This window comes from Aspergillus pseudodeflectus (genome assembly GCF_044049435.1).
Source record: "Aspergillus pseudodeflectus strain CBS 756.74 chromosome Unknown BJX68scaffold_33, whole genome shotgun sequence".
NCBI classification, from domain to species: Eukaryota; Fungi; Ascomycota; class Eurotiomycetes; order Eurotiales; family Aspergillaceae; genus Aspergillus; species Aspergillus pseudodeflectus.
The window spans coordinates 1-23048 of record NW_027263809.1 but is presented as its reverse complement, the minus strand read 5'-3'; the positions used below and the strand labels follow the sequence as shown (position 1 = coordinate 23048).

At 50.3% G+C, this 23048-nt stretch overlaps 11 protein-coding genes across 11 annotated transcripts; 7 read left to right on the top strand and 4 right to left on the bottom strand.

The window, feature by feature from the left end:
* Window positions 1-48: 48 nt before the first annotated feature.
* BJX68DRAFT_256468 (nascent polypeptide-associated complex subunit family protein) lies at window positions 49-903 on the bottom strand (the record flags this gene model as incomplete). The annotated part of the gene is made up of 3 exons (XM_071043190.1): window positions 49-290; window positions 358-530; window positions 854-903. The coding sequence occupies 3 exons, from the start codon at window positions 901-903 to the stop codon at window positions 49-51; spliced, it is 465 nt and encodes a 154-aa protein (XP_070897030.1).
* A 645-nt stretch (window positions 904-1548) lies between these two features.
* BJX68DRAFT_240948 (serine hydrolase FSH) lies at window positions 1549-2851 on the top strand. The gene is made up of 4 exons (XM_071040767.1): window positions 1549-2066; window positions 2128-2146; window positions 2207-2287; window positions 2337-2851. The coding sequence occupies exons 1-4, from the start codon at window positions 2025-2027 to the stop codon at window positions 2843-2845; spliced, it is 651 nt and encodes a 216-aa protein (XP_070897029.1). The 5' UTR covers window positions 1549-2024; the 3' UTR covers window positions 2846-2851.
* On the bottom strand, window positions 2852-4118 carry BJX68DRAFT_240944 (palmitoyl-(protein) hydrolase). The gene is made up of 6 exons (XM_071040766.1): window positions 3974-4118; window positions 3897-3908; window positions 3734-3824; window positions 3619-3672; window positions 3167-3555; window positions 2852-3109 (listed from the first exon to the last, which is right to left on the bottom strand). The coding sequence occupies exons 1-6, from the start codon at window positions 4051-4053 to the stop codon at window positions 3016-3018; spliced, it is 720 nt and encodes a 239-aa protein (XP_070897028.1). The 5' UTR covers window positions 4054-4118; the 3' UTR covers window positions 2852-3015.
* Window positions 4119-4308: 190 nt separating this feature from the next.
* On the top strand, window positions 4309-6095 carry BJX68DRAFT_125628 (uncharacterized protein). Its single transcript, XM_071036191.1, has 2 exons — window positions 4309-4404; window positions 4471-6095. The coding sequence occupies exons 1-2, from the start codon at window positions 4362-4364 to the stop codon at window positions 5808-5810; spliced, it is 1383 nt and encodes a 460-aa protein (XP_070897027.1). The 5' UTR covers window positions 4309-4361; the 3' UTR covers window positions 5811-6095.
* Window positions 6096-7595: 1500 nt separating this feature from the next.
* BJX68DRAFT_125602 (asparagine synthetase B family protein) lies at window positions 7596-10734 on the top strand. Its single transcript, XM_071036190.1, has 6 exons — window positions 7596-7850; window positions 7915-8372; window positions 8430-8513; window positions 8566-8827; window positions 8876-9067; window positions 9117-10734. Exons 1-6 carry the CDS (start codon window positions 7679-7681, stop codon window positions 10022-10024), a joined length of 2076 nt encoding a protein of 691 aa, XP_070897026.1. The 5' UTR covers window positions 7596-7678; the 3' UTR covers window positions 10025-10734.
* A 325-nt stretch (window positions 10735-11059) lies between these two features.
* BJX68DRAFT_240939 (Zn(II)2Cys6 transcription factor) lies at window positions 11060-14819 on the top strand. Its single transcript, XM_071040765.1, has 4 exons — window positions 11060-11932; window positions 12065-12235; window positions 12296-14107; window positions 14167-14819. The coding sequence occupies exons 1-4, from the start codon at window positions 11767-11769 to the stop codon at window positions 14178-14180; spliced, it is 2163 nt and encodes a 720-aa protein (XP_070897025.1). The 5' UTR covers window positions 11060-11766; the 3' UTR covers window positions 14181-14819.
* BJX68DRAFT_125512 (uncharacterized protein) lies at window positions 14604-15205 on the bottom strand. The gene is made up of 3 exons (XM_071036189.1): window positions 15033-15205; window positions 14881-14977; window positions 14604-14817 (listed from the first exon to the last, which is right to left on the bottom strand). The coding sequence occupies exons 1-3, from the start codon at window positions 15081-15083 to the stop codon at window positions 14699-14701; spliced, it is 267 nt and encodes an 88-aa protein (XP_070897024.1). The 5' UTR covers window positions 15084-15205; the 3' UTR covers window positions 14604-14698.
* Window positions 15206-15865: 660 nt separating this feature from the next.
* Window positions 15866-17000, top strand: BJX68DRAFT_240920 (cupin domain-containing protein). Its single transcript, XM_071040764.1, has 3 exons — window positions 15866-16148; window positions 16209-16440; window positions 16521-17000. Exons 1-3 carry the CDS (start codon window positions 16051-16053, stop codon window positions 16548-16550), a joined length of 360 nt encoding a protein of 119 aa, XP_070897023.1. The 5' UTR covers window positions 15866-16050; the 3' UTR covers window positions 16551-17000.
* A 149-nt stretch (window positions 17001-17149) lies between these two features.
* BJX68DRAFT_240918 (serine/threonine-protein kinase) lies at window positions 17150-19942 on the top strand. Its single transcript, XM_071040763.1, has 3 exons — window positions 17150-18293; window positions 18345-19659; window positions 19708-19942. The coding sequence occupies exons 1-3, from the start codon at window positions 17729-17731 to the stop codon at window positions 19793-19795; spliced, it is 1968 nt and encodes a 655-aa protein (XP_070897022.1). The 5' UTR covers window positions 17150-17728; the 3' UTR covers window positions 19796-19942.
* Window positions 19943-20680, bottom strand: BJX68DRAFT_240916 (uncharacterized protein). The gene is made up of 2 exons (XM_071040762.1): window positions 20592-20680; window positions 19943-20440 (listed from the first exon to the last, which is right to left on the bottom strand). The coding sequence occupies exons 1-2, from the start codon at window positions 20604-20606 to the stop codon at window positions 20027-20029; spliced, it is 429 nt and encodes a 142-aa protein (XP_070897021.1). The 5' UTR covers window positions 20607-20680; the 3' UTR covers window positions 19943-20026.
* A 1970-nt stretch (window positions 20681-22650) lies between these two features.
* Window positions 22651-22983, top strand: BJX68DRAFT_268687 (uncharacterized protein; the record flags this gene model as incomplete). The annotated part of the gene is made up of 2 exons (XM_071046159.1): window positions 22651-22871; window positions 22947-22983. 2 exons carry the CDS (start codon window positions 22651-22653, stop codon window positions 22981-22983), a joined length of 258 nt encoding a protein of 85 aa, XP_070897020.1.
* Window positions 22984-23048: the final 65 nt, after the last annotated feature.

Here is a 23048-nt window from a genome sequence, read left to right as displayed (position 1 = left end):
GAGGGGTGAGGAAGATTCAGGATTCGATTTGGGTGGTAGCGGCTAAATTTATTCAACATTGCTCTCGAAGTTCTCGCCCTCAACGAGGTCGGGGATGTCGTCCTCGTCGTCGTCCTTCTTCTCGCCGGCCTGGTTCTTCTGCATGTTCTGGTAGCTCTCGGCGAGCTTGCGGAGGGAGGCAAGGCTGTCCGGGCCGAGCTGGTTGAGGATGCCAGGGACGAGCTCAGTGAGCTCCTTCTCCTCGCCGTTACCGTAGAGGGCGAAGGTGTTGGAGGGGACGGAGGCGTGGACTGTTGGGATTCGCTTGTTAGTCGCTGGTTTTCTTTGTTGAGATGACAGGCAGAGAGGGGGAGGTACCCTTAGGAGCAGCAAAGTGGATGACGTTTCCGTCCTCCTTGAACATGTTGACTTCCTCGATGGCCTGGATGGGCTGGACGTTCATCTTCTTCAGGGTGGCCTGGAGCTTCTTGTCGTCGGCGCCAGAGGTCTTGTGGACCTTCTTGACCTTGCGGCGGGGAGTACCCTTTCCACTGTTCACAACGTATCAGCATCTTCCTATCCTTGCGTTCCTTTCTATCTGGTTGTAATCGGTCGGAGGTGTTTTGAGGAGTTCGAATTCAGCAGGGGAATCGTAGCTACATACCCTGTGACGAAGTGTCAGCGGATGATTCAAACCAAAGTTAACCAATTCCCAATGCAGTTCGACCCCCTAGACATCGCGAATTCCGCGAAAATTACCCCGAACCCGAGAAACCCAATCGTTTCACCTCGTAGTATAATTTCGCGATTCCCCCGCAGCGCAGCTGGCACCGCACAATTGCACTGAAAACGACACAGAAAGAGAAAAATTCACATACCAATCCGCACGCTCGCCTGCATTCTAGCCAACTTTGCCTGATCCATTTTGACGGTTGTTTATTCGTAGAACCTGTAAAATAAAGAGGCGAAGCGTCAACACTCTGTGCCAATCTTGAAAGAGCAGTCGAGGAGCCGGGAGTCGGAAATGTGGTGCTGTGTGGGAAAGACGATGCCAAGACTCGGAATCCTCACGACGTCAGACAGAGCCCGTGCTCGCGGACGATACGGAGAGTCTGGTCGTCGGGTGTATTGGGAGTTGATGAGGCGATGGAGAAGGAAGCGGGCGGTAATTACCTGAACGGTTGAGGGTATGGTGGTGAGTGGTGAGGATGGATGCGCAAAGGTGAAGTTCAGATGTTCAGGTTCAGTTCAGTCTGCCGGGTTTGTGTGGGGAGAAGCAGAAGGAAGAATGGCGAAAGCGGGCCGCGTTGCTCGCTAACTCACTCTTCAAGAGCTGCCATTATTTGATTACTGCTACAATTACGGATTATTTTGACGCTTTACAGTGTCCTCTACAATGTTCCTGGGTGCTGAGCTGGTCCTGCGAATCTGTTGTCGCGTTGATTGTGGGCTGTGCCTCGAGGCGCTGGATGGAGGCTCCTCGGCTAAACCCTAACGAAATAAGGCATCAAGACCAGTCTGGAAGCTTGTCAGCTGCTCCAGCCCGACGCATAACATATCTTGCATCTTGCAATATAAATGACTGCAATCACCCAATGTTTGAAGGCCAGATCCAAAGATCTAAACCCTGACCAGGGACCATTGGACCGAGTGACCTGCTGAGCTCAGGTGATATCCTCTTCCAAGGTCCGTTCGGCCTGGATCGGGACTTCCGTATCGGGTAATCAGCAGCGCCGGACTCAAGCACGGAATATAGAGGTAATGGTCGCGGTCCATCATAATAGGTAAGGACCAGACTTGAAGTCTCGATGGTTTCGGCTTTACGTAGATGAGCCCGAAGTAATACACGTATGTATACCTGCCTGAAGCGTGGAGGTCCCGTGCTCTGCCCAGTCGTAGATTGAATAACCCCACCCGTATTGATCTATGTCATCATCCGATCAACACTCTTCAGCGCTGATAAAAAAGCTCTCGACCTTGATTGTTTCTGCTCATCGCAATAACCACAACCCTGACACTACTACTTTCGTCTAGAAACCACCACCATGCGGTTTCTGTGTTTGCACGGTGGTAGCACGAGCGGGGAGGTACGTCCATCATCACATCTGCGTCGTATAAGTTGAAACAACACACTAATTGACATTTCAGATCTTCGAGATCCAATCTGGTATAAAGAGATTAGCGGATTATTCATTGTAAATCAACTGAAATAGTTGACCTTGACTAGGCGGCCTCGTCCAACCTCTCGAAGCCAAGGGCCACAAATTCACATTCATAAATGGCAGACTCAACTCTGACTGCGAGCCTGGTATACTGTTAAAGCCCTAGCAGACAAAATAGATGCTAACAATGTCTAGAGCTCCAAGGCATCGTCCCGCCCCCCTTCTTCAACCACTATCCCCGCGATATCGCCCCGGGTGAAGACCTCCTAAAGGCCATTGAGTATACCCTTCGCACAATGCAGCGTGAGGGCCCCTTTGACGCCGTAATGGGTTTCTCGCAGGGCGCTGCCCTCGCCTTCTCGCTTCTTCTCCACCACGCAGAGAAATACGGTCCATCCGCGCCGCCTCTTTTCAAAGCGGCGGTGTTCATTTGTGCCGGTGCCCCGTACGAATTATCGGGGAAGACGACGTTTAGCATACCCGACGGCGCTGACTATCCGGTCAAGATTCCGACGGCGCATATTGTTGGAAAACAGGACCCATTGTATCCGCAGGGGGTGAGGCTTCGTGAGCTTTGTGAGCCGTCAAAGGCGGAGTTTTATGATCATGGTTCGAAGCATATGATTCCTTTCGATGCGACAAATAATGATGCGATGGTTGCGGTTATTGAGAGAGTTATTGAAAGGGCATCCAAAGAGACTTGAATGATGAATTGGAATTAATGGTTGTGCGATTGTCAATCTATTTATTTATGTTCATGTTTGGACTGATCTTCAGCGCCTCGTCTGTGTATCAGGATGGCTATTAACAGCAGTGCTAAACCAAGGGCCAGGCCGTATGAAGTGGTCTTCCACTGCGACAAACCGTCGTCAAGTCATAAGTTTCCATTGTCCTCTGGGGGAATCGTCTTATTGAGAAATTTCTCCAGATCTTCAATCTCAAGTGGGTCTGCGGAGTGTTGGAGGTACCTATATAATTGTGAGCAAGAAGCAAAGCCAGCACTGAGGAAGAATGCAGGGGCGTACGGGTAAGAGTTGAATGTAACGTCTTCCAAGCCGAGCTCTTTAGCCAACTCAGCCGACCGCTTTCCAAACTCGTGCGGCACAACATCATCCTCGGTGCCGTGTGCGATAAAGAAAGGCGTTTTCTTGTTTGGCCAGTTCTCAGGGACGTAGTTCTTGATGCGGTCGCTAAGGAGCATGTAGCACGAGAGGCCAAACACGCCACCCAGCTTCTCCGGGTTTGTGATTCCCGAGAACAGAGACATGGCTCCTCCTTGTGAAAATCCGCCGAGGACAATGCGCGAGGGCTTGATGCCCTTGTCGACTTGCTCTTTTATCAAGGTGTTGAAGTAATCGCGGGACTTGAGGATACCGGCTTCGTCCTGGTTCTTGACGGCTTCTTGAAAATCGAGCTGCAATTGCCAGAGACCATTAGTTACTGCTCATTGTAAAAGGAAGGTAAGAATGACACCTACATCACGACCAAGCTTGGTAATATCGTACCATCCAGGCATTGACATTCCGAAGTTCTGTATATCATCGCCGGGGTATTAGTTATTCGGACCCCCCATAGCCAGAGCCAGAGCGTACCACTGTGATAGGGATCATAGGTGCATTGGGAAAGATAAATTCCACTTCGTCAAACATGTTCCGTCGGCGCCAATTGTGAGCCAGGGATACCCTGTGTTATCCCTCATATTAGCCATTCTGCCGTTCGACTTGTCACACCTAGTCCGGGAGTATGAGAGCGTACCATCCTGCGCCGCTGTACAGAATCACAATCGTTAGCCCGTCAGTTTAGTGGTATACGCTTGAATATCGGAAACGAACCTATCGCCCAGTCCGTGAGCCATGATCACGGTGGCGGTGTGCTTCTTGAGAGCCGGAACAACAAAGGGTCCACGAGACATATTGGCGACTCCTTAAGTTCTCTAGAAACTTATAAAGATCAACGACAATGATATGAGGTCAGAGAATGGAATGTTGAAGAACACAAAACCCCTCGATTCTGCCCCTCGACCGAGGTTCCTGGTTCTCACCGCCTGGAGTCCATTGGCGTCCGAAAAGTCTTGGCATATCGATCCTTAGGTAATGAGCGGGAAATCACGTGTGTACTATATCCACAATCACCACGCCCCTTCGTATTGTTCTCCAACATAAAACACCATTAATTTCGGAGTAGATGTCTGCCTAATTATCGTTCTTTGGAGTCGCGAGCATGACCGCAATCATGGACAGCTTTGAGAAACTGCGCCCTGTTGGTGAGTGAGCAATTGGCTCAAGTTCTTGATTCTCCGCTTCTTCTTCCAATCGCTGACTCAGAACAGGCAACCTGGAGAAGTACTCCACCATGCGCCATCCTCTTGGATACTACTACAATGTTGCATTTGCGGTCAATTACACATTACCTGAGAGTTACAGCCTTCCGCTGAAGGACTACGTATATAAATCTGTGGATACTCTCATTCAGCAACATCCGATTCTCTCTGCAATTCCTCATGACGAGGCGTCCAACGAGCCGTACTTTGTTCGCCTTCCGGAGATCGATTTGTCTCAGCCTATATCTTTTCAACATCGTACTGAGAGACTCTCCGACAACGAGCTAGAATACTTTCTACAGGACCAGCATAATACTGGCTTTACACCGCCAGGGCCCTACTGGAGATTCATCGTATCCACCGACGAGACGGACAAGAATCAGTTCACTGCCGTCTTTGTATATCACCACGCTCTCGGCGATGGGGGATCTGGCAAGGCGTTTCACCGGACCTTTCTCCAAGCGTTACGCGGAGCTGCTTCGCTGCAACCCGGGGAAGCCAGACAGGTTGTTCCATCACCCAAGACAGCACTGCTTCCCAATCTAGAAGCCGCTCATCCGCGAGGGCTCCCAGTGTCTCTCCTCTATCTTTCCAAAGTGCTTTTCAAGGAGGTGATATTTCCAAGAACTGACCCTAAGCTGTGGGCTGGAGGAGAACACCAGCTCCCTCTGAAAACGCGACTACGCATGGTTTCATTTACAGCGGCCCAGACCTCTGCACTCGTAAAGGCCTGCCGTGAGAATGGCACAACAGTGACCTGTTTGATTCAGACTGCATTCGCACGCGCCTTGTTTCCTCACATACCCGAGGAATTCATTCGTGTCAGCTGCAGCGGCGCCATCTCCTCCCGATCATGGCTCCCTGAAAGCATCACAGAAGACTCGATGGGCGTCTGGGTACAGGAGTTCTTTGAATCATACACTCGCAGCGCCGTAACCGACAAGGCTTTCCCTTGGTCGGAAGCTAAGCGATCCCGACAGACAATTTTGAGAGAGCTGAAGCTACAGAGCAAAAACACATCTGTGGGTCTTTTGAAGTTCGTAAAAGACTATCGCAAGGAGCTGCTCGAGGCTAAGCTCGGCAAACCGAGAAAATCAACATATGAAGTGTCAAGCCTCGGAGTCGTGAAGACGGAGAATGCCGACGACTCCTCGATTCCGCAAATGGGCCGCGTTGTCTTTTCTCAGAGCGCCAGCGTCACGGGTAGCGCTGTTGAAGTCTCGGTCATAACCGGCGCCGACGGCACCTTGATGTTGGTGCCTTCGTGGCAAACCAATGTTGTGGACGACAGTCTGATGCAGGCTGTGATTGAGACATTCACGAATGAGTTGCGCCAGCTTTGCGAGTGATGGAGTGATGGAGTGTCGGCTGTATATAGAACCGGGACCCATATGTAGGACCCATATGTAATAATGTTTAATAGACTCTGATTTAGTAGTAAAAAAGGATGCAGAGCGCGTTCCGAATTTCGCCCTTTCCTGCGATACTGGACATAGTTACTCAAATCAAGGTTATGCAGGCTGCATCACGAGATGCAATCTGGACGCTACTTATTCCAAATATGACCAGTAAGGGACCAGCGGAGACGCGCAATGCAGTACAGTCTTGAGGTACTCTGGCTGGGAGATGGTCGCTATAACCGCCATGATGTCTCGGCGGGGCAGCCTGGAGTGGAAAACTGTCTCAGATATATCGACTGCGTACGCCATCGGGAGCACAATACAACAGTCCGCGAAAGATACGAGGTAGCGGGGACGATGCCAGCTGTCCTGGGCCGCTTAGTCAGGGGCACTAAAATGATCACCTACCAGGGAAGACCAGGTAGATATCCAAGACTTCACAATTAACCAGAGCCGAGGTTTCAAGCCCGGCCTACTGGGCCTATCTAATGCGGGCCATGACCCGAAGGCTGACAGTGATGGTTCGCGGAAAAGAGATCCAAATTGTTCTCAAAATGGAGGTTAATCTGAGAAAGAGTCGGTGAATCATTGGGCGACTTGGTAGGCTTGGTGGCTGCGCCGTTGGTGAACGCGAAGGATCCTGGATCCCGGGGATTCTGTGCCGCTTCGGAGAATATGTATGTCTCCAAGAACGGTAGTGCCTAACATAGCCCTGGGCTTCCCTGGGCAAACAACGAGCAAGAGCTCCTATACGACCGAACGATCCTTCAAGAGCGAAATAATGCACTTTTGCAGTGATTACTTAGGCGTGGGCCGCCGAGCGAGAGCCAGTCCCAAGGTGCTAAATGGGAGAAGACAAGGGACTCGGATGATCACCTCATGAGTGAATACAGCCTTTGCAAATGCATTCCAAACTACTAGGTTTTGGCCAAACTCGGCTGAGATTCAACATATCAAAATGGACTACCATACTCGCCTGCCTCTCTTCTACTGACATAAACAGGCACCTGCTATTCCAAATCACCGACCCGAATAGTCATTGATCCCCAAGGTTGCAAAGCAACGGCACAGAGCTCGCTTGATGATCACGCACCTTGTAACACCACGTCAGCAATCATTAGTGGACCCCACACTTTGCAACCGTTACTGTGGGCGGGCTTGCGGTTGAAGTCTTAAATGGCCCACAATCCATGTAGGTCTTCGAGGGACTACAGTTTAGCTGTCTGCATGACTGGGATCACCTCAGCCTGCAAGTAGCGCATAACTTTTGCTTCGTTTCCCGAACGACCAAACACACAAGTCTCTTCTGGACGACATCATCCAAGCAGAAGCTTGGGAATCTCAACTGATGCAGAACCCTGATCTTCGAGCCAGAATCGGGGGATAATTTACCCAGATGAGGGGTTCGTGGAAAGTGAGGGGCAGAGATCAGGAAAGGCGAGGGTGGAAACCCGGCATGGTGGATCTGAAGAATTGCGGATACTCTTTGTATACCAATCATCCAATTCGCTGTCTCGGCTTCGGCTCAACGGCCATCGTGGGTATACTGTGCAAGACACTCATTGCGGCAAACGAATGATTGAGCCCATAGCATCTTTCCTTTCCGCGAAATCCGTGCTGACATCCAGAAACGTGGTGGATCATCTCTGCCAGTCTGGGACGGGGCAATCATGGTGCGCACTCGATAGAGCCGGTCCAGGGCATTATTAATCTCGGCAAGCCCCGTCTCCTCGGATCTCCAGATTCTCGTCTGAACAAGCCCAGGGCTCAGTTTTTGAGGGACTTGTTCTTCCCGTCCAGAACACCAACCCGCCAATATGTGTGGACTTACAGCTCTCCTCGCCCTCAATGGAGGATCCGAGTGCCTTCAATGCGATAGCAACCAGGACCCACAAGCTTTGGAACGTCAAATGGACGAGAGCTTGGAGCTAGTTAAGCACCGTGGGCCTGATGCAAGAGGCCAATGGTTCAGCCCAGATTACAGCGTGGGTCAGTGATCCCAATGGAAAGGACCTGTTCCTTGATAGTGGCTGACAGTATTGTGACTACATAGGTCTTGGACACGCCCGTTTCTCTATCATCGACCTCAGCCCTGCCGGCAATCAGCCTTTCCATGACGACGAAGATACAGTCCATGCGGTCGTCAACGGAGAATTATACGACTACGAGAAATACAAAGCGGAGCTCGGGAACGAATATGAGTTCAAGAGCAACAGCGATTGCGAGATCGTGATTGTCCTATATCGGCACTACGGTATTTCCTTCGTCTCGAAATTGAGAGGAGAGTTTGCTCTCGTTCTTTGGGATGCGAAGCGAAAGCTCTTCTTTGCCGCTCGGGATCGTTATGGCATCAAGTCTCTCTACTACACAGTTGTGAACAACAAGCTCCTTGTCGCAACAGAGATGAAGTCGTTTTTACCATTTGGATGGCAGCCGGAATGGGACATTGGCAATATCCTAGAAAAGGGTTGGCTGTGGAACGACCAGATGTACTTCAAAGGTGTACGCAGAGTAAGTCCAAAGAGTTATAGTGCTTCTCATCAACTTCTTCTAACTTGCTATCTGTAGCTCGAACCCGGCCAGTATATGGTCAGCTTGGATTATAAACCTCCAGAGGTGAAGACTTACTGGGATCTGGATTACCCCGACAAGGTTAGTATCACACAGTGCAATCTATTAAATATCTTGACTGACGTAGGGATAGAAAACCCTCGTTCCCAAGACAGAAGAGGAGATAGTGCTCAAGCTCAGAGAGCTTTTGCTAGAGTCGGTCAAACTTCGTCTGCGTGCTGATGTGGAGGTTGGCGTCTACCTGAGCGGAGGATTGGATTCTTCCGCTATTGCGGGAATGACCGCACACCTCATCAAACAAGGGGAGCTGCTAGGCAGTGATTCTAGTGGAGATATTTCGAAGATGAGCTGTTATACCATCCGGTTCGGAAAAGATACTGGAGTGGACGAGTCAGGTGTGTCTAGCTTTGGTCATCATAACAACAGATTCTGACCCAATGTAGATATCGCACAACGCACAGCGGACTGGATTGGAGTCGACCTGCACCCGGTGACGATGACAGAAGACGAGATTGCAGCTCGGTTTGAGGATACAGTTTGGTATACCGAGACACCCATCCCGGATGTCAATGGGATGGGCCGAGTTGCGGTTGGTGAATTGGCTCATTCGCATGGAAAGAAAGTTATCCTTACAGGTAAGCGGATAATCCGAGTTCTTTGTAGATAAATGCTAACAGCAGATAGGCGAGGGATCGGACGAACATTTTGGGGGCTATCCTGATATGCTGAGCAAAATGTTCATCGAACCAGATCTGTCATGGCCTCCGCCTCCTTTTGAGGTGCCAGACGACGTTAAGATCTTCGAAGCAGGACGGGAAGCTATACCGCTACCAGTCAACTCGCCTGCTTCAACAAAGCGAATGCTGAATAACTCATCTGTGTTTGCTCGTGTCAATTCATTCTACAATTTACCTTTTGCCTCGTGGACCACCAGATACGCGATAAAAGATCTCGAAACGGCCTTCGCAGAACACTTCGGGGCACAAACTATCTCCAATATCACAGAAAAATGGCATCCTCTGCACTCAGCAAGCTATCAGTGGATTAAATCCATCCTTGTCAACTATATCCTTCGGTACATCGGTGACGGTGCCGATATGGCCCACCAGATCGAAACGAGGCCACCCTTCCTGGATCACCACGTTACGGAATTTGCAAACCAAATCCCCCCAAGCTTAAAAATTCGATATGACCCAGTCCACAAAGTCCTGCGCGAGAAATACATTCTCCGCGAGGCAATGCGGCCATTTGTGACGGACGAAATCATGAACCGCACAAAGCAGGCATATCTGGGACCTTCTCAGTATAGAGAGGACGGGGCGCTATACAAAGTCGTTAAGAAGCTACTTACGAAAGAAAACGTCAAGAGGCTAGGTTTCGTCGACTGGGACCAGCTACAAGATAACCTTGTAAAAGGCTTCCGAGAAGGTGACCAAAGAGCCTTCCGTATTTCGCTCTTCGTCGCCCAGCTTGTGGTTTTGTCCCAAAGGTTCGGGGTCAAGACGGCGACAGATCCATTGGGCAGCGACAGACCGGAGTTTAGTCACAATGCCGGAACTGCAGCCATGCCGCGGATGGGCAGCCGCCTATAGCCACTTGAACCTTACCGAGAAATTCCTTCTTGAGAACATTCTGCTGGAAGACAGACGTGGCTCTCGGAAATCGGCATTTATGACGCGTTAGCGAGCTCTGAGTCTGTGCTTCCTGGTCTGCAGACTCGAGAAATTACCACACCCTCATGACTAGGAGCCTCACCGGCGAGTATAACTGTGGAATCTTGCGAACCTTGACGTAACATGGATTATTGCATGTCGCCTCGTGGACAGCCGCACGCCGTGCGACATACGGCCAAGCTTTGACTACAGAGCTGAACAAGGACACGTATGCACCCCCAACGATGAACCCGGAGAGGTGGCTGTTTATTTCGAACGAAGAGCGTGGGATAATTCCATAATAGCACCGCGTGTTGACAGGGATGAGGCCAGGATGATCTAGAGCACTGGGGTTGCCATATCAGAATAAAGTTTTAGCAACTTGTCAGTTAGTCCCCGTACACTAAGTAGAGATTCTGAGCTTAACTGGTGCCCATTTCGTACCTAGTACCTGGCTATACACCCAAAGCATGGTGATTGGTGGCCCTTCACTTCCTGGCCCTGACTCATGTTAGTTGCATTGGTACTGCAGAGCATCTCTACATCACCAGCCCTCCGTCTGGCCCAGTCACGGGAGAACACGATGGAAAGCAGTCTAGACTCCGCCACAGCTTTCAAGCTCTCAAAGGTCGATTTGAAACCAATGTAACATGATCTTTATGGTTGAAATTTGGCTCAGACCATTTCGGGACAAACCATATCTGCAGCGGCGTTTTAGCCTTGCTTACCCATCCCACAAGAACGTGGGGGTTATACAGAGCTGTGTTACTAGAGATGATGGTAAGATTATGCCATCTCAGATTTCTTTCTGATATCATCGAGTCTCAGACAAATCCCGGAGAGGATTGGGTTTGCTCTATTTCTGGTCGAAGGTTTGCTTTTGCGAGGTTGGCAGAGGGGAAAGGGGTCACGGGGTTCCTGCGAGCCAACTGTCGCCGTGGCCAGCTCCCCTTTCCCTTGTCATCCCCAAGGTTCCCCGTCAAAGTGGCGTTTCTTCACCCTATCAGCTCCATCGAATTTCCATAAATCGTTGCATCCTACGATGCATTCTACTTTTTGATCATGCTGCCCTTTCGAAAGGCCCCTTCCCCGGCTTCGGGGTCGATGCGGGCAATCAGTCAACCAGTCGGTAGAGGAATGGACTGAAATTCCCCTCATCCTCGTCATTCACCTTACTCTATGTGACTAAACCATGCATGGGGACTTCATCGAGTGCAATTTCATCGAATTCTCCATGATTTGGGCTCCAATAGGATTCAGGCCAAAGCCCAAGCTACACGACCGGGCTTGAGAGTTGGATCGGCACATCCGCGATTCGCAACTCGTTCAAAGTCTCCGCACGCTGCTGCTTTAGTGCCACCTCTTATCAGGGTGATGCCGGCTTCTCCTCACGAGTTGGGGTGACTGGGCACCGACTTTATCTTTGGCTCCTCCAACTCTCTCGTTCCTATCTATCCCTCGTCGTCTGCAACGGCCTTATCTGTGGAATTAGTACATTACGTCTGAGAACCCCAACCTCTCCCAAATACTTTCGCAGATCATCGCTGCTATCTCGATCTCATCTACTATACAAATTGGGATAACCATAAACGTCATTCTTTCCCCCTTGACTTTCTCTTCTGTTCTGGAACTTTATCTGCTTCTTGCTGGTGGTGACAGGAACCATACGCGCTGTCCCTGGCATGGATAAGATAAGGGTTCCCTCACCGTCTACTATTCTACACCCTGTTCCCGCGGCTTCGTCTGCTGGTCGTTCCAGAGCTCCCGTCTCCACTCAGAATGCGGCGCCGGTGCAGACCGCTACTGCTGTGACGACTAACAAACCCAAGCAGTCCAAGAGCCGTAATGGTACGGTATTGCCATTTTCTTACAGATGTATCGGATCGAAATTGGAAAAGATTTCAGAGAGAAGAAGACGAAAGGCATGATAGACCCATTAGTGCGCAGTGCGCTGACCTTATCCCTGTTGTTGTCTTTCAGGTTGTATCACCTGCAAGGCAAAACGATTGAAGTGCGACGAATCAAAGCCGACCTGTCTTCAATGCAAGAAACGAACCGTGGAATGTGGAGGGTACAAGAAGGACTTTAAATGGCGTTCATTTGGGGAAGCCAATGTTCCTGGACGGAGTACTACCCCGAGAACGAAAAAAGGTATGTCTGAACCCTGGGTAGGATATGCCATGACCACAGACTGACAATCCTGGTCTGCAGGCAGCACGTCGCCCTCTTCTGGGAAGTCCACCGTGCACAGCTCGAGCCCGGTTGATACTCAGCCGCGCAGGCTGGAAACAACCCACTCACTCCACTCTCGACAAAGCTCTCCCCGAGACATTTTGTCTAGACGCCCAAGTCAATCATCTGAGAAGAAAGATCTAGCATTTTCGTTTGATCAGCTCTTCAACTTTTCAGCTTCGGGCAGTTTCAACGACGATGCCTTTGTCCCATCATTAACGGACTTAACGCCTTCTGAACAGTCTCCGTGGCTGTCGAATGTGCTGCCGCCACCCGACACCAGCAACCCGAGCAGCTTCAGCGACACATTTCTGGACGGATATCAAAGAAATGATGACTTTAGCTTCGAAGCCTTACTCGAAGGCGATGACGATGGTATTGAAGAAATTATACGACAACCTGATCGAGGTATGGCAAGCAGAGCTGTGAGCTTCAGCGGGCAGTTTGATTCCCACCCCTCCGGGCCAAATATCTTGGCTCCCAGCTTGCTCAGAGAGCCTGTCTTTAGCCTGGCAAACCCTGAAATGCTCGTTGCGCACTTTGATAGGTCTACATGTGGGATTCTATCCGTCAAAGACGGTATCCATGAAAATCCCTGGCGGACTTTGGTATGGCCCCTGGCCAAGACCACTCCAGCCTTATACCATGCAGTTTTTGCGTTGGCTGCATTTCATGCGAGCAAAGACAACCCTTCGTTAAGGGTTCATGGCGTGGATCATATGCGAAAGAGCATTACCTGCATGGTGGAAGATATACAAAGCATGAGGACTGATGCTGCGTTAGCCACAAGCCTATCGCTTGCTTTTGCCGACACCTGGGACCAGCATACTCGATCTTGTATACAACACCTCCGAGGAGCAAAGGCGTTGGTGTCACAGGTTGTAGAATCTGGGCTACAGGGCGCGATTCATGGTGCTCAGCTTAGCAGAGTCCGGTTCTTGTATAACACTTGGTTATATATGGATGTTATTGCTCGATTGACTTCTCGTGAAGATCACGGTGGTCAAGGACTCGTTATTCCAGCTTTCCAGTTTCCTGAAAATACTGTGCACCAGATTGATCCTTTGATGGGATGTGCTGCGACGCTCTTTCCCATCATAGACCAAGTTGCTCGCTTGATACAGAAAGTCCGCAAAACAGAATCGAACTCGGTGTCCCTTATTTCCCAGGCTATTGAGCTGAAACAGTTGGTCGAACAATGGGAGCCACCGGACTGGTTTGAGCCTCCTGAAGATCCCACTTCAGAGGTCCAACACAGTATACAAACGGCTCATGCTTACCGATGGGCTACCTTGTTGTACCTCCATCAAGCTGTCCCTGAAATGCCATCAGAACCAACGTCAGATCTAGCAAAGCGTGTGCTGATTCTTCTTGCCACAGTCCCTCCTAGCTCTCGTACTCTAATTATCCAAATGTTCCCGCTTTTGGTTGCTGGGTGTGAAGCAGAGCAGGAAGAGGACAGAAACTGGGTGCTCAACCGATGGAGTGCTATACAATGTCGACTAATGCTGGGCTCCATCGATCGTTGCATTGAGGTAGTCCGCGAAGTCTGGGCACGTCGAGATGCAAGCGAGGCTAGGAAGCAGCAGGAACAGCTTCGAAGAGCTGGCCGCTCGAATCACAGTACTGGGCAGATTTCTGGAAAGGACAGAGCTTTCTACACCGGTCGTGGCTCAATACCTTCTTCACGACGGAGCTCTGCGGTATCACCACTGGAGAATATTGAATACGATAGGACGGTTCGAGGAAGATCGCACTGGGTGCATGTCATGCAAGAATGGAACTGGGAAGGTAAGATCTTTCATTCGAAATGCGAAAGTGAATATAGGAAGGCTAACTTGTTTATGCAGTATTCCTTGGCTGAGTGCTGAAACCTGTCAAGTTACTTAAAGCAAGGTCAACGAGCCTTCATATTGCTAGTCTGGACGTCAGCGCCGCCATTGGTTTCGCCACCAGAGCTCGTTTGCTTATCCCGCGTGGTAAGACCTATTGGCCTAGAGTCATCGCTCTTTGACGGGCTCCCCGTCCCATTTTTTGGTTGACTCGGAAATAAGTTGTCAGTCGCGAGGTATAACCGGAGGGAGTCTAGATAGGGCTCCAGGTCGCGCGTAATCGAGACCGTTGACATGGTGCTCCGTCGATATATGTTGCTTGGGTCTTTTTCGAATTGGAAGCGGGCTGGAATCCGGAGTTCTCGTGCTTATTGGGGTCAAAAGCTGTCTACAGTTTATCCTTAGTGAATTAGCAATTCAATCTCGATTTGACCATGATGAAAACCACTTGCTCTTTGGCAGACTTGGACGCTGCAGTGGGCACCACGTCACGGGCGTAACGTATCAGAGAGGTTGAGTCGGTGGCTCTTTGCTGTACACTAAATATCAACTACCAGTGCTGTCCTGGTTTACTGGCGCGCGGGCTAGTAGATGAATCGGCTATCGCTAAGGGTCGGTATGGGCTCAAGTTGCGGGGGGAACTACTGTGCCGAGCAGGTTTGGCTGGTGCTAAGTCGTTTTCTCTTGAGAATAGAACTGGAAGGGAAGGTCAAGAGGAATCGTCGGTCCCACCTTGAAAGTTGAGGGGTCGCTGCGCAGGGAAGGTCGATATGAAGCTCTGCATTGGGCGGTGATGTTTTCTGTGGCCGTGTTTGGGAAATCGAATTGGCTGCTTTGGTGGTGAGTTGCAAGACGATCGTAGCAAGGGGAGGGGGGAGAAGTACTTTGTATTTAAGAGTAGTAGTCGTTGAGTACCTCGAGCAGAATGACGGCATTTTAAGCGGGGAAGCAGGGGAGAAAGAGAAAAGGCTGCATGCGACTATTCTGCCGTTCTCTACGAACCAATGGTAGCTATACGCGTACCGTTATTCCGTATAAGTAGTCTGGCTTGTATGGCATGATCGTCTTGTTTCCCTGGACTAGGCTTCTATAACAGGTGAATCTATAACATGCCATAGCTTCTTGATGGTGGCGAACTCCATGAGAATAAGCAGGTAATTTATGATTTGATCAGATTAGTCTTTTCTTTCCCCCTCATGGTCTTCAGGCGAGGAGGGTTAGAAGTTGATAGAGTGTGGGAGGGAATCGCTAACCTAGATGGGTAAAAAGATCCCGGGCCTGCGGGCATCTTTAAGCTGAACCAGTGGGCAGCCCGCAGCGTTATCAATCTTCCCTATCAATATCAGCTATCTATGGGGTCGACCCCTCACCAGTTTTAGGGTTCAGATCCCGAGGGTAAGCTCAGTCAGCGATTCATCCTGATAGCTTAACTCGGCTCCTAGAGTTATTGTGTGAGTACTTTGATCAGTCCAGAGAATAGCTCTGTACTGGTGCTTGCATAGTAGCTGGTCTAACTGGAGCAGGTATGCTTGTTCCGCGGCGGTTGCCCAGATCTGCCCCTCATCGGGGCTGACTGTTTCTCTCCCCTCATTCAGATTACTGATCTGTATCTGCACTCTGCTTGAAGGATTATTCCTTCCCTTCTCTGGTAGGAGGGACCTCATGAGTATCCTACTCCAGAAGGTGAATCCGGCTCGCGAATCGGATGTCGTATCTAGGGTGCTTGATCCCTAGTCAACGATAGAGGATGGATGGGATATAAAGCAGACCCAGGTACGGAGTACAGCGATTGACTTGGTACCTTCTTCGAACCTGTCTCTGTCTTTGCCTCTCTCTTTTTCTTTTGGTATTCAGTTCTCTCAGTCGTTGGAATAAAGTCTCGACACGCAGAACTCAAACAATATGCCGACTGCTATGGTTTACCACGCCAAGGCGCAATCCACCTTCAAGCCTCCTCTTATTGCGAACGAGAATGCTTTCCTGGGAGATGTCGATTCGAGGTACGGTACTTGCGTTTCAATGGCACTTCGAGCCTGGATAAATGGGCTAACGTGCAGCAGCGACTCATATAATCCTGAGAAGCCCATCTCGGCTGGCTTCTACCGCCTGGAGAAGGGCACTCCTCTCGTTTACGAGTACACATACGACGAGATGAAGATCATTGTCGAGGGCGAGTTCGAAATCTCAGACGAGACGGGCCAGAAGGTCACCGCACTGCCCGGAGATGTGTTCCACTTTCCCAAGGGTTCCAAGATCACCTTCACGACGCCGTCGTATGGGTTAGCGTTCTACGTTAGTGAACCAAATTACCCCTGAACAAGAAGAAAGTCGCTGGGATTGGTTGTTGCTGACGCGTGGCTGGGGACGTTTAGACTGGACAGCGGGCGAGAGGAGCCGCTTGATTTGCGCTTCCAAGGAAATAAACGAGCTTATCGAGATCGCCGGACCTTGATCGATACTTGATGACATCAGTTCTTTGTTCCGAACCTTGGATTTCGAACCATGGATGGAGGCTGGGGTTGGATCCGCTCCTGTCTTGAAATTTTGGAGATAACCGATTTAATGTGGAAATCAATTGCGAAATCAGAAGAATAATCGTGGAATCCTTTGCGTACAATCTTGGCTGTAGGATATTTTCTCCGTGCCCAATTTCGTGCCGAACTCGATGGGCACCAGGTTGATCAATCCGATCATCTGGATCTTGTTCGTGCAAGGCAAATCTTGCGAAAGACGAATCCTGCGAGGGCTAGCGGGGATGACTCGCAGCTGAAAGCCCTGTCCTCAGCCTCAGAAATTGAAACTTCTCCCAATCAAGGACGTTTGATCGGCTCGGATTTGCCCTGGCGTCCAGATGGATCGGAAGAAGGGAGTTGCTGGGGAAACAATCCAGGAACCTGGCAGTAGGACTGTGGGATGAGAGGGGCACAGCGATCGGGCCTGGGCGCGCGAATATGTGGCTGGCTGTCCATCAGGTATCAATTGCTTCTCATTGAATACTTTGAACAAGAAATGTGGGTTCTTTCTTGTTGCTAGCTTCGTCTCAGCTTCAGCTCAGCTCCAGTCGTCATCAATAATTAATACCGTCGGAATTTCCCCTCATCAGCGTCGCTTTGCGCTCGCTCACCCCTCGCGTCCGCTTCACCATCACAAGCATTTTGACTGTCCTCGAGCAGCTTCCCTGTTTGTTTGCTCTCCGTTCCAGGACCAGGGCTCTTTCTTCCAGAACAAAATCCCTGTTTCTCCTTCTCCCATCCAAACACAGCGCTTCTCCTTCCTCTGCTCGCCAGATTCGAGTTCCTTCCCTGTCGCACTCGTCAAAGAGCTCTGTGTCACCCCTCATTGCTTTTTTCTGACTGGGGAATTTTCTTTTTTACCTCGTCTGGCTCCGGACTCTGGTATCTCGTGTTTTATTCTCCTATCCTCGTGTCAATCTGATTTCTTTTTTTCGCGATCTTCGCTCGACCCCTCTTGTCGCTCCCCGAAAACGAATTGTGCCCAACTGATTGTGGCGAAGAGTCGCGCCCTACACCAGGCCCCCTCCTGTACACCCCCCGCTGAGTTCACAGAAACACATGCGATAATGGCTCTCGATCTCGGCACAAAAGATCGCTCGGGATTCCGACTGCCTCATCCTCCTCCATTGCTGCACACTCGCGCCGGCAACGAGCCCTTCGATCGCCCCTCCACTCCCCGCGATGAGACCTTCACCAGTCCCGTTCAGACACCGCAAGGAAGTCCCAGCAAAAACCGAATGCCTCCAGGCGCATTCGACCTCCCTAATGTTTTCGACAAGGCTTTGAAACTACAGCCTTCCTCCCCAACGAAAAATACCCACAATCACTTCAATCACCCAATGTTCACGAAATCCAATAAAAGTGGCGAGTCGCTTAATGAGAGCGTAATTCGCCCAGCGAGTCCGACTCGCAAGTCCAACAAGGAGAACACTCCACCAAATTCGACTCGCTTGACCAAGGATCTTGGTCCTAACCCGGCCGCTGCGGCTATCTCCCGCCAGGAACAGTACCAGACGCGGGATCTGGATAGCGTTGGCAGGCGCCAGGTGCCTATGCGAGGATTAACACCTGAAGAACTAGAAAAACTTCAAGATCCTCGGGTCAAGCGTTTGGTCAATGTGACCCAACTATGTAAGTCCTTGTGCAATTGAGGTAAGGGAAGATCTTTGCTAACGCATGCAGATTTCCTTGATCACTATTTCGACCTTCTGAGTTATGTTCACAACCGCCAGAACCGTTATTCGCAGTTCCGCGCCGCTTACCCAGAACCTCCGGCTACAGCCATGGACGACTATGAACCCGCCCTGTTAAAGTATTTGGGTCGGGAACGGGCCCACCTCCGCAAGCGTCGTACCAGACTTCGTCAGCACGATTTCCAAATTTTGACGCAGGTCGGTCAAGGTGGGTACGGTCAGGTGTACTTGGCATCGAAAAAGGACACCAAAGAGGTGTGTGCACTGAAGGTTATGAGCAAGAAATTATTGTTCAAACTGGATGAGATCCGACACATTCTCACCGAGCGCGATATCTTGACTGCAGCTAAGAGCGAATGGCTGGTGAAATTACTGTACGCATTCCAGGATGACAGCCAGATCTATCTTGCTATGGAGTTTGTACCTGGTGGTGATTTCCGTACTCTGCTGAACAACACTGGTGTTCTGCACAACCGACACGCCCGGTTCTATATTGCGGAAATGTTCTGTTGTATCGATGCTCTGCACGCGTTGGGCTATATCCATCGTGACCTGAAGCCGGAGAACTTCCTAATCGACTCATCCGGCCACGTGAAGTTAACGGACTTTGGTCTTGCGGCGGGTATGTTGAATCCCGGTAAGATCGAGTCAATGCGAGTGAAGCTGGAGGAGGTGGGCAACACCCCGGTTCCCTTCGGTCGCCCGATGGAACAGCGTACGGTGGCCGAGCGTCGTCAAGGCTACCGCAGCCTCCGGGAACGGCAAGTAAACTACGCAAAATCGATTGTCGGCTCTCCCGACTATATGGCCCCTGAGGTGCTAAAGGGCGAGGAGTACGACTTTACAGTCGACTACTGGAGCCTAGGATGCATGCTGTTCGAGGCGTTGGCCGGTTACCCTCCTTTTGCCGGATCGACAGTAGATGAAACATGGCAAAACCTCAAGAATTGGCAAAAGGTTCTTCGACGGCCAGTCTATGAGGACCCGAATTATTTCCTGTCGAAACGGACCTGGGACCTAATCACGAAGTTGGTCGCACATAGAGACCACAGGTTCAAGACCATCCATGAGATTCATGAACATGAGTACTTTGCGGAGGTGGATTTCAACCGCGTACGTGAGCAGCGTCCGCCGTTCGTACCCGAGCTGGATTCGGAGACCGACGCGGGCTATTTTGACGACTTCACCAACGAATCCGACATGGCCAAATACAAGGAGGTCCATGACAAACAACGAGCACTGGAGGAGATGGCTGATCGGGATGATAAGATGAACAAGGGCCTATTTGTGGGATTCACATTCAGGTATGTTTCTGATCAAGGTCCTCTAAGAACGAGCCTAACTAGCTGCAGACACCGGAAACCCAACATCGATGGAACTGGACGCCTATCCCCGCGCAAAGCAATTCCGACGGACGGGACCTTTGGCACGATGTTCTGAAACCTCTCCATTTTCTGATTCTTCCCCTTTGGTTTGCAGTGCATCGGCCGAGCTGGATCTCGATTGACGTAGCCCTTGTTTGATTAAGCGAGTACGGGTTTAATGCATGATCAGTTATGTCGGAACGGAGTTGAGTGTATGATACATAGATGGTATCGCAAGTGGTAATACAACAAATGACAAACACAATCTTCTATCAATCTGTAACATAATCTTGAGGAGGTTCCCCTCTTACTCATTCGCCTGCCTGACCATTTTCAGGATCTCACTCTCATTGTCTCCAACAACGGCCTGTCCGTTCGTCCAATCCACCGTAATCGGCCGCACAAAACGCGTTTCATCCTCCTTGAATTTCTTCACTGCATCCTCTGCATTCTTTGCCCCCTTCACAATCTCTGAAACAGCATACGTCGGCCCGCCGACCTTGCCAACTAAACTCGGGTCACCGCTGACATAGTCAAGGATGTTCCGCAGCTGATCTGTCGTCGGGGGAGCAGTTGTGATTTCGAGTTGGAACTCGCCGCGCCCAACGGGACTGTCCGCGGCGCTTGCCGCTGCCGATGCGGACTTGAGGATGTTGAGCGCTTTTGTGGACGATTGGAGGCTGGGAGAGTGGAAGAGGGTGATCGGATCGAGGGTTTTGGGCTGTAGTTCTCTCTTGTTAGTATAGTTCACATAGCTAGGTATAGGTACTTTGAAAGGGTGGCAGGTAGATGTTGCTTGGGTTCAGTTTGAGCTTGCTGTACTGGGCCCGTGTGGAGATGGGGGTACCGGATGGTGGGCAGGGGTAACGTACGAATCGGAAGACCATTTTAACGGTGTAGGTGGCTTGAAGTGTATGAACTCTTGCCTGTAAGGACTGGATTGGTTTTTTGTGAGGGTGAGAGAGGTCGTTGGATTGAGCTATCTCGGCACGAAGCTTGGTGGTGAGTCAGGCTTGATTACGTCATATATTTTTTACACTGCTGTTTCCGAGTTTCGCAACTCGTCCGCAAAAAATGTTCCGACGAGTTTTCGTAGTCTTGAACTCGTGATATCCAATAACCTACTTACGATGATAATATGAGAAATGTGATTACTATTTCAAAGCGTCGATCCCTGAAGCTCAATTGACTGTATTATTCGAGCACTCTTTGAATCTCCCACTCAACAAACAGCAGCGAAGCGATTTGGACTCACTAGAGATACAGCCACATCAGCCATGGACCAGCCTACTCCTCTGTGATTCTTTCATGCACGTCAAATCAAACACTCGGATTCTCTGCTAGCGTTCATGCTCTCGTATTCAGCCCCGCTACTTGATATTGGTGTGGGCTGTGCTCGAAGTGATTTAAAGATGCGGGAAATGGCTTCATTCTACCTGGTGAGGTCCAGTAAACGACAGTTAGGGTGACAAGTTCTTTTATCATTACCTGGGCTACTGTCGCTGAGGGGATTATGGACCTCAGTCTCGATCTGAAGCAACTAACGGTGGATGAGGGGAGGAGTAAGGAACTCAAGCCTGAAGGGCAGATGCCAGTCGAACAAATACCTGATGAGTTACTAATAAAAGCGCAGGAAACCGTGGAGGCTAGAAGGCTGGGCAGTTTGATGTGTACCATCCGAGCACCATCAGCATCTTCTCCTCGTGCCTGTGCGCGTGTACACAGGGATGGGAGCGAATCTGCTACAGGTCCATTGCAGTCGTCTGAATATACTTATTGGGGGCTTGTCAGTGCAGAACATCCTTCCTCTGGCATGCTTCCCCTTCAGGTGGCGTAAAGAAAGCTGCGTACTAACTACGATAGAGCTATATCGGTTCCAGAAAAGGTCCACGAAAAGGCAGTCGGAGGAAGAACTAGATTGTGGAGATTATATTCTGTTTGACCCAGAGGTCTCTCCTGCCTACGAAAGTATGGATGCGGAGAATGTCACGGTCGAAGACTTTGGCCTCGATATTTGGGACGCCGAGATCAAATACAAGCCTGTTCTAACCCCGCCTTGTGTGTCTGTACCAGAACTGCCAAGATATCCTTTCTTGCTGGTCGCTACTCTCCGCAAAATAGAGGAGCTCCGCTTTCAAAGACATCTCGCCTCGGCCGAAGTCGGGGAAATAGGTAGATGGCTTGACACTTTTGAGTCAAGAGGCGTGGAGCAACACGTTGGACTGCCAATCTGACCATGAGGGGCGTGTCCTTGTTAGGCTTTTTGCATATCTGCACCGGGCAAATTTTTCAATATTGACAACCATCTCGCAAGGACCTACCTCGTTTAACGAGAGCAATTACGATAAGGCGTGACTTTCATATATCTACATGATCATGGCACGACAGCGTACGCTCCGTCTTCCGGAGAATGGAAGTGTGTCGGTACGCGGCTTGACGAAACTAGTTTTCGCCGTCCTTCTCCTCAGCGATCGCTGGGAGAACACGAAAATCGAGTTGGTAGATAATTTCAGGATAGAAGCGGATGTGGCCGAGACGATGAAGGCTCAAATATCACAATATGAGCGGGAGGACGCCGAAGAGCTTATGCGCCAGAGGACCAGAGCCGCCGAGGGTGGACGGATCAGAGTTTCCCGAACGCTCTATAGTCAAGCAAATCGGAATGTCTCTCCAACTACGAATTTATCCGGAAGAGGGCGGAACCCATCCTCGGGGGTGGCCACGGTGCCGTCAAAGAAGGGATTTTTCTGAAACTATTGGACCCGACCCGTGTGGAGGGCTACATGATTCTAGGACGAGGGTACATGGGCTCTAAGAACTACCAACTGGCCCGAGAAACATTTAACCACGCATCCCAGGTTGTGAACGACGAAAAAAAAAAAATGTGTTCTTCAAATTAAAATACAACTCCATCTTCGTGACACTTCCGCCATGTCACTAGACGAACGGAAAAAGGCCCATGAAGTCCACCGTCGCGAGCTACACAGATACAACCGCGAGGAAATTTCTGCGAAAGTGCTCGATCGCCAGCAGCCATTTGCGGACGACGATAAAATTATGGTGATAAATGCCACGGGTCCCGCATCTGAGGTTGTTGCGAGGGCTTGGTGTGCGCACCATGGAAAGACTGCTGTGCTGAGGAAGGCTGGAGGGTATGTTATGCCTGTGCGCTGAAGACCGCGAGTCGGTATGGTATTCGAACTGATGTTTTGATTTGGATGTCCTAGCGCTAAGCATAACCATTCAGAAGAACTCTTGCCCTGATGCTGGGCGCTGTATTGTCAGTGAATATGGTGTGGAGCATTGTACAATAGTAAAACTCATTGAAA

Coding starts and splice junctions, on each gene's coding strand:
- BJX68DRAFT_125602 (XM_071036190.1), top strand. CDS start 7,679: ATGTGTGGACTTACAGCTCTCCTCGCCCTCAATGGAGGATCCGAGTGC. Junction 8,373..8,429: donor ACTTCAAAGGTGTACGCAGA/GTAAGTCCAAAG, acceptor TGCTATCTGTAG/CTCGAACCCGGCCAGTATAT. Junction 9,068..9,116: donor AAAGAAAGTTATCCTTACAG/GTAAGCGGATAA, acceptor AACAGCAGATAG/GCGAGGGATCGGACGAACAT.
- BJX68DRAFT_240939 (XM_071040765.1), top strand. CDS start 11,767: ATGGATAAGATAAGGGTTCCCTCACCGTCTACTATTCTACACCCTGTT. Junction 11,933..12,064: donor GCAGTCCAAGAGCCGTAATG/GTACGGTATTGC, acceptor GTTGTCTTTCAG/GTTGTATCACCTGCAAGGCA. Junction 12,236..12,295: donor TACCCCGAGAACGAAAAAAG/GTATGTCTGAAC, acceptor CCTGGTCTGCAG/GCAGCACGTCGCCCTCTTCT.
- BJX68DRAFT_240948 (XM_071040767.1), top strand. CDS start 2,025: ATGCGGTTTCTGTGTTTGCACGGTGGTAGCACGAGCGGGGAG. Junction 2,288..2,336: donor CAACTCTGACTGCGAGCCTG/GTATACTGTTAA, acceptor AACAATGTCTAG/AGCTCCAAGGCATCGTCCCG.
- BJX68DRAFT_240918 (XM_071040763.1), top strand. CDS start 17,729: ATGGCTCTCGATCTCGGCACAAAAGATCGCTCGGGATTCCGACTGCCT. Junction 18,294..18,344: donor GGTCAATGTGACCCAACTAT/GTAAGTCCTTGT, acceptor TAACGCATGCAG/ATTTCCTTGATCACTATTTC. Junction 19,660..19,707: donor TTTGTGGGATTCACATTCAG/GTATGTTTCTGA, acceptor AACTAGCTGCAG/ACACCGGAAACCCAACATCG.
- BJX68DRAFT_240920 (XM_071040764.1), top strand. CDS start 16,051: ATGCCGACTGCTATGGTTTACCACGCCAAGGCGCAATCCACCTTCAAG. Junction 16,149..16,208: donor CTGGGAGATGTCGATTCGAG/GTACGGTACTTG, acceptor AACGTGCAGCAG/CGACTCATATAATCCTGAGA. Junction 16,441..16,520: donor CGTATGGGTTAGCGTTCTAC/GTTAGTGAACCA, acceptor GGGGACGTTTAG/ACTGGACAGCGGGCGAGAGG.
- BJX68DRAFT_240944 (XM_071040766.1), bottom strand. CDS start 4,053: ATGTCTCGTGGACCCTTTGTTGTTCCGGCTCTCAAGAAGCACACCGCC. Junction 3,673..3,733: donor CTATGATCCCTATCACAGTG/GTACGCTCTGGC, acceptor GATGATATACAG/AACTTCGGAATGTCAATGCC. Junction 3,556..3,618: donor TTACCAAGCTTGGTCGTGAT/GTAGGTGTCATT, acceptor TGGCAATTGCAG/CTCGATTTTCAAGAAGCCGT.
- BJX68DRAFT_125512 (XM_071036189.1), bottom strand. CDS start 15,083: ATGCCGTCATTCTGCTCGAGGTACTCAACGACTACTACTCTTAAATAC. Junction 14,978..15,032: donor CTACTACTCTTAAATACAAA/GTACTTCTCCCC, acceptor CCACCAAAGCAG/CCAATTCGATTTCCCAAACA. Junction 14,818..14,880: donor GCGACCCCTCAACTTTCAAG/GTGGGACCGACG, acceptor AAAACGACTTAG/CACCAGCCAAACCTGCTCGG.
- BJX68DRAFT_125628 (XM_071036191.1), top strand. CDS start 4,362: ATGACCGCAATCATGGACAGCTTTGAGAAACTGCGCCCTGTTG. Junction 4,405..4,470: donor TGAGAAACTGCGCCCTGTTG/GTGAGTGAGCAA, acceptor GACTCAGAACAG/GCAACCTGGAGAAGTACTCC.